The sequence below is a fragment of the Habropoda laboriosa genome, unplaced genomic scaffold, assembly GCF_001263275.1.
Source record: "Habropoda laboriosa isolate 0110345459 unplaced genomic scaffold, ASM126327v1 scaffold42, whole genome shotgun sequence".
In the NCBI taxonomy this organism is placed as follows: Eukaryota; Metazoa; Arthropoda; class Insecta; order Hymenoptera; family Apidae; genus Habropoda; species Habropoda laboriosa.
In genome coordinates, this window is record NW_017100181.1 from 1298847 (window position 1) to 1306667 (window position 7821).

Consider the following 7821-nt stretch of genomic DNA (forward strand, 5'->3'; position numbering starts at 1 on the left):
ATAAGATTTTAATGCTGCTGATTTAAAGGTGAATGACAAAAAGAATTAGACGTGTTAGTAACAATAGTTAACGCAAATTATTGTAACAATCTTTGAAAATACATATGCGATTAATTCAAATTCCCGAAGACGTGGAAAATTTCAAATAGAATCGTCTTAAAGAAACAAATGTTCAACGATTAAACAATAATAATTTCTATGGATAAATACCTTGTTAATTTTTTCGTGCATGCATTCTAAATCAACCGAAGCATTTAAATACCAAACATCGATCAACATCGCGTATTAAATTCGTTCCAAGATTATTTAATCACGTGTGCCATTCATCAATTTCCATTTATTACCATTATTCTCTATATTTCCAATCGAATTACGAGACTGCGCCGGTACACAGATCGAATCACACCCCGCGCTATCACTTTTGAAAATTGCAACACGAAAACGAGTGAAAGATAAGCCGATTACTTTCACCACCCTCGCGACCTCACCCTAAATCGACCGCGATACGTATTATCGACCTGTTTATCGAAATCCGAGCGTATCGAACCGCTATATAAATCGTCGAGTGGCTCAGTTTGAGCCAACTACGGTTCAACGATGATCAAGATGATGAAGCCTGGTTTCTTAATTTTGGCCAGCTTTTGCTTGCTGGCCCAGGCGGCGCATTTACCCGCCGACAAGAGTTACCTCGTTAAACAGAAGAACATCTACGAGCTGTTCTGGCACGTCGATCAGCCAACCATCTTCCACTCCGAGCTCAATCAGAAGTCGCGAACCTTCGACATCGTCGCAAATGTCGACAACTACAATGACAGGGTACGTTATACAATAATATCGAGACGTGTACGGTAAAAATGTATTTGAAATTTTGTAAATCTGGGAATTCTGGAATTTCGGGATTTAATAATTAAAGGATTTGAGAGTTCGATTATTTGAGAATTTGACAAATTTAAGAATTCGAAAATTTGAGTTTCAGGATTTTCAGAATTTAGGAAATCCGAGAGTTCCAAGTTTTGGAAATTTGACAAATTTGAGAATACGAAGATTCGAGAATCTGACAAATTTGAGAATACGAAGATTCGAGAATCTGACAAATTTGAGAATTTAAGAAATCTGAGAATTGACAAATTTGAGAATACGAAGATTCGAGAATCTGACAAATTTGAGAATTCAATTCAGCATCTAAAAAATGTGAAAATGTTCAAATTCGATAATTTTCATAACGATAATACACAAAATATTACACCTGAAAATTTTCACTGTGCACCTGTTTCTCCGCTAATAAAATAACCAATCAATCACAGGAAGCCGTGAACGAGTTCGTGCAGCTTCTGAAAACTGACATGCTGCCACGTGGTCAAGTGTTCTCCAGCATGGACCCCCAAGTACAACGACAAACAGTTGTGCTTTTCCGCGTTCTGTACAGCGCTAAGGACTTCGAGATGTTCTATAACACTGCAGTTTGGGCAAGATTCCACGTGAACGAACTGATGTACGTGTATGCATTGAGCGCTGCCGTGATCCAACGTCCTGACACCAAATTCATCAAGCTGCCGCCATTGTACGAGGTGCTGCCACACTTCTTCTTCAACGAGGAAGTCATGCAGAAAGCATACAACATCGCCATGGGAGATAACGGTGAGAAAAGTGAAACCAATTTTTCCCTTTAACGATGTTATAAAAACGATCAAATTTAATTAATAGAAATTGGGGAAGTTAATTCGATTTATTAACCACACAAATGTTTCAAAAACAAAAATCAACCTACTGTAGGTAAATCTTTCGTATTTTCCTCAGAGAAAAGAGAATATCAGAAAAAAGTTTTGTTACATGCAGTTATTTGAAAAATTGCTAAACTGTAGTATTTGAAAATAGCAGAAGAATCGATATGACCGGAGATTTTTTGAATACGAGATTAAAAATGGCCGAATTTAAACAGCTGACGTTAAGAAGAACGTGGGTGGTATCGAGTACCATGTGATTCCAACAAACTACAGCGGTTGGTACGTGAGCAGAGAAAACGATCCGGAGCAGAGAATGACTTATTACACTGAGGACATTGGTCTGAACTCTTTGTACTTCTTGATCAACCACCATATCCCACCTTTCATGCCCACTACGACACCCACTCTGCAATCGCAAACTCGTGGTGAATACTACTTCTTCATCCACAAGCAATTGCTGGCAAGGTAGGTTACACTCGTATTCACCAATTTATATTCTTCGCTTTAACCCTTGTGTCAATAACCACAATTGTCGTCTACTTTATCGTACAATTTTAGTAGTTTTCTGATAACGAAATTCTATAAACTCGAAGCGAACACGGCTAGGAAATGTGCGAAATAACAACGATTTGGCCGGATATTCAAATCTTTCACCGGGAAGATCAAATATTTTAAGTGAGAAAATGTGCAAAAGGGTTGTCGAGATAAGGGTTAAACGAAATGATCTCAACCCTCTATAACCCGATTTTCTTTCGTTCGTTAGAAGAAATATTAGAGTCGATTATAATTTTACATTATCACGGGAGAAGCAAGAGTTGATAATTATTATAAAAAAATTGTCTGTTCATAATGTAATAGTACAACAATACAATGCAATAGTACAACAATACAATGCAATAGTACAGCAGTAGACAAATAAAAAAGAGACTTATGAGTGATATGGATAAATGAACGCGTAACTTCCAAGTCAGATGACGTTATAGAGGGTCAACTTGATTCGTGTAAATATTGAAAGATACTTTTGAACGAAAAATTTTAAACATTTTCACTTGCTTTTCGTAGTTTTTTTGTACAAAAAGTAAGAAAAAGACGTGTAAGAGAAAACGGAGGAATTCCGATAAAATTATTTTGCAGTTATCGTGACAATTAACGAGAATTCTAACGGTTGTTGATTAAAATTCATTTTGCAGATACCACCTTGAAAGACTTGCTAATGATCTGGGCGAAGTTAATTACGTGGACATAGATAGACCCATACCGACTGGATATTACCCCACTATGCACTTCCGTAACGGACTTCCATTCCCTCAAAGAGAAACCGGCGCTCTCATCCCACTTAGTATGATGAAATATATTCTGGTAAGCATAATAAAAACGTGAATTAATAGCTAAATTACGGGAGGAAAACAGAAATCTGTAATAGGAGATTAGTGTCGCGAAATTGTAGCAATTATTTGAAAAAGTGAATCAATTATTAATTATTTAAAGCTACGTACAAGGTTGATCCTCTAATATAATTATTAATCATTTACATTGCTATTAAATTAGAGCTATTTTATTTATTTAAGTACAAATTTAATTCTACACTCGCGACTTGCAGTAACGCTCGTTCGACCTTAGATCTTTCAAAAATTCTGACTCGTGATACTCTCTGTTTAATTCTTAGTTTCTCTTCTTTTTCAACTGTCGCGACTTGCATCTTCATTTAAGTTTGACATCATGATGTTCAATTTTTAAAACCCAACTCACAGTACTCTCGAATAATTTCCACTTGGATTATTCAATTAGTCCTGACTTATACCACAAATGTCATACGAATTGCAACTGCACGTTCTTCCCCAAAGGTAAAATTCCTTTATTAAACAGACAAGTTGAGACAAAGAATGATAGAGCAGTACCTTCTGTAACTAAATGTTACGTCTGCATAAATTTTGAAAAAGCAAAAGGTACGGTTCATTTTGAAATCGCGAGTTTAACGTTTCAGAATATCAACGTACATACATAAATATCTCTCTAATCAAACGAGCAATTCCATCGGCGGTGTAGCCATTAGAACTTGCTAGAAAAAAAGAATAACTTGAAACTCTATAAAACAATACCAAGAGCAACACGAATTAAAAAATAAGTAAATTGATTTCTTCGATGCTTACGAACCAGTAAAACAATCACTTTTCTTTATCGATACAATTATTTTTACAAATTAATAAATCATTCACAGAGATACAGTTTCCAAACAAAAATATATGTATATGCACATACATATATTATTCGATAATCAACGTTCTCTTCGAACGAATTTCTAATTTTATAGATGATCAAGGACCACCACCATAGAATCTCAACCTCGATAGATCTCGGCTACGTAGTGGACAACACAGGCAAACACATTAATATCTACAAAGAAAGAAACGGATTGAACGTTCTTGGTAACATTGTCCAAGGTAACGCAGACACGGTGAACAAACAATTCTACGGACAGATAGACCTGAACTTGAGGAAAGTGTTAGGATTCGGTCTGGAAACGAACGTCAAATACCAAGTTGTACCGTCCGCCCTCCAAATCTTCTGCACCAGCATGAGGGACCCTGTCTTCTACAGCATGTACAAAAATATTCTCACCTACTACAACAGGTTTGTATGCTTTTCTCTATTTTAGACTGTTTTAGAACATTCATTATTATCTAGTGGGCGGGCAAAGAAGGATACAGGGGGAGTTTCCTTAACGCCGGACGGCACCTAATATCGGACATTAGTTGTATCTGCATTAATTGAAACGCTACCCAGCCGTTATTCTGCGTATCTCCTAGAGGAGACAAAGGGAATAAAAATAAGATTTCTACGCGTTTCAGTCGCGTGTGCACAGGCAGAGAGATTTATTTATGAAAAACCTTAAGCGTCCGGTGCTAGGGGAACTCCCCCTAAGTCAGAATTATTAGCTTTGCAGAGAACCACTTATATAAGTTCGTGCCGAAAGCGAAAAGTATTTTAATGAAAATCCAAGGAAATTTTATAGCGGCGATATAATGGTCTTACAAAAAAAAAAAAGAAAAAATAGAAAAAAACTTGTGAAATGGGAGGGTGCTTACGTTTTTTCTTATTAAATTTAGAGGTTTGTTGGAAATATTGATGTAAAATATAAAATTCGAAATGAACTTATGGGATGACCTAATAATATACTGTATTATATTATATTTTCGACATATAGTATTAGAATCTCGGGTAAACGAGCGTGAAAGAAGTGAAATTGAGTGATACTATTGGAACCATAAGTAAAGGACAGTAATGTAGAATACGTGTATTTATCCTGTTTGATCAAGATTTGACTTATACTCTTTTGCCAGCCCACCCAAGCATTTTAAATGACATTTTCGTTGAAGTTGCATTCTCCCGATTTATTTTCTACATCGGAAACGATCAAAAATGGAACATTTGCAAAAGAATTTTCAACGACCTCGTCTTTTTAATTCTTGCTGGATAATAGTCTTATTGCCTTTTCTTCGAGTTCTTCTTTCTCACTTTGGAAAGTACAAAATGACCCAAGAGCAATCTCAGAAATCAAACAGATGAAGAAGGCTAATATGAATTCGTACTGAAGAATGTTTTATTAAGAAATGATAATATATAAATATTAAGTGTTACATATTCCGAACCTTTGACTACCATGATATTTTGTTTAACAGAATTTCGGCGTTACACTTCGTAAATTTCTAAATTAAGCAATAATCAATCGTAATTCATCGATAAATAGCAAAACTAGAAATGGAGAACATCTCCTGTCCAATAAGGAAAATACGAAGAAAAATTAACTCGCAATGTGAAATATCTCCAAACGTTATACTCCAATGTTTTCTTCCTTTTTACGCTACCTTACTAGGAAATTGGAAAAGAAAAGAAAACGAAGTAACAGCAGCATTAACAACATTTTAGTTCAAAAGCTTAACAATAATGAAATATTAAATAGCAATGGTGAATTTGTCAGAAAGGTATTACTATTCAACATGAATCGCTAGAAGTGATTTAGTAGTATTAATTGCTTCATCGGTATTATTAATAACTAGACGGTAATAGTCGATGAGAAATTTCTTAATATCGTAATCTCCTTTTACAGTAACGCAAGCTTCTATTAATCGAAACAACGATTTGACAAACTTTTACAGATACAAGGAGAACCTCCCCAGATACACCACAGAAGAGTTGTCCTTCCCTGGCGTGCGCATCGAGTCCGTGACCGTGGATAAACTGATCACCTACTTCGACAACTTTGAATCCATGCTGAACAATGGAGTGTCCATTCGAAGCCACAAAGAAGCCAAGAATATCGTGATCAAGTCTCGCCAATCCCGTCTGACCCACAAGCCATTCACTTATCACATCACGCTGAACAGTGACAAGACCACCAAGGCGATGTTACGCATCTTCTTGGGTCCAAAATGCGACGAGTTCGGCCGTGAGCTTAACTTCGAGCATACCTACATCAACTACGTGCAATTAGACGAATGGGTAGCCGACCGTACGTATATCTTTCGTTTAACTCTTTCGCTGTTTAGTAACTCGGCCGCTATAGCGGCTGTTAGGAATAAACTACTATGACGTTTAGTTATGGAAGGAGGAAATAAGCGGAAAAGAGAAAGAAAAATGAATTTCCTCCTGGGCCTCCTAATGGACTCGCCAGTAAGGCTACCTAGGAGGAGATCCGTGAGTTAGAATAGGGACGATTAAACTCAGGTTAGAAGTTGTATATACAGGGTGAAACAGGCCACCTAATTATCTTCTCTAGCTAATTTAAATGGTTTCAAAGGGAGTATAATATGAGGGAAAATCTTTTCTATAAATGCCATTTTTTTGGTTTTCTCCAAGGACACCTGTTTCTTTTTTTTTGTAATTTCAAATTTGTACTGTAACATAACGTTAACTTGTACTTATGATAACGTTCTTTTTGTTTCTGTAACGAGAAGTTTACAAAATGATTCGTTAGACGTTTTGCACCATCTTCAATTTTTGTTTTTGTTAGAAGAGGAATCAGTGAAACGCTTTTTAACATTTTCTCGCCATTGAACATTCTTACATTCGTTCATCTTCATTTCTTTTCTCCACTCAATAGTAGAAAAATCCCTTTGTAAATTCAGAGAAATTTCCACAAAACTGACGTTGTATCATTTTTAACAATTTGCTCAATGGAATTCGCGGTCGATTCAAGTCTTCAAGATTTTCAATAATGAACCTATTCTATAATGAACGAAACAAAATTAGGTAACACAATTGAACTCTATTCGTATCAAATTAATGCAGTGGCAACAGAATTGATCGAACATTTAGAAGAAAAATATCTACAAAGACGAATAATTCGACTGTTCTAATTAATTTGAATAATTCGTGCTACAGTGAAGACCGGAAGCAACACCATCGACAGAAGCAGCCACGATTCGCAATTCGTCGTGCCAGATGAAGTTCCCAGTGACGTGTTCTACAAGAAGATTGTGTCAGCCATTGAGGGTACCGAGACCATTAAGTACTCTACACAGCCTTACGGTTTGCCTGAGAGACTTCTGCTACCAAAGGGTAAGAAGGAGGGTATGCAGTACAAATTATTGGTAGTGGTCTCGCCAATCGAAGAGTCCACCACCACATCCATGTACGGAGAGTCTCCCATATGGGGCCGTTTCACCCACGACGGACGGGCCATGGGCTTCCCTCTGGACAGACCAGTCAATAATCAACAATTTGACGTCCCTAACATACACACCTCAGATGTGATGATTTATCACAAGGCGATGAGAGATTTGAACATTCCTCTTTGAACACTTCAAACGAAGAATTTCTGTTTTTAACTTATTAGTTACCGTAGAATTCTAGAATCTTTAACACGTTCACTGTCGTTAGAAAATCAGTAGTACGCTGGTTCAATGTACAGTGGCAGCGAACGTGTTAACGAGGAAAAAAGAGATGTAGACAAAAATGAAAATAAAATTGTATAAAAATTATACTAGCGAATTTTTATTGTTGCACTACCCTGAGAGAATGCCCCTTTTGGTACACTTTTACCATAATCACTTTCACATTGATTTAATTTCAAAGAAATTTTAAAACGACGCGACCG

At 36.5% G+C, this 7821-nt stretch overlaps 1 protein-coding gene across 1 annotated transcript; it reads left to right on the forward strand.

Annotated features, from left to right (window-relative positions):
- The first annotated feature begins 597 nt into the window (after positions 1-597).
- Positions 598-7522, forward strand: LOC108579037 (hexamerin-like). The gene is made up of 7 exons (XM_017942466.1): positions 598-816; positions 1305-1638; positions 1940-2189; positions 2915-3083; positions 4036-4355; positions 5882-6234; positions 7107-7522. The coding sequence occupies exons 1-7, from the start codon at positions 598-600 to the stop codon at positions 7520-7522; spliced, it is 2061 nt and encodes a 686-aa protein (XP_017797955.1).
- Positions 7523-7821: the final 299 nt, after the last annotated feature.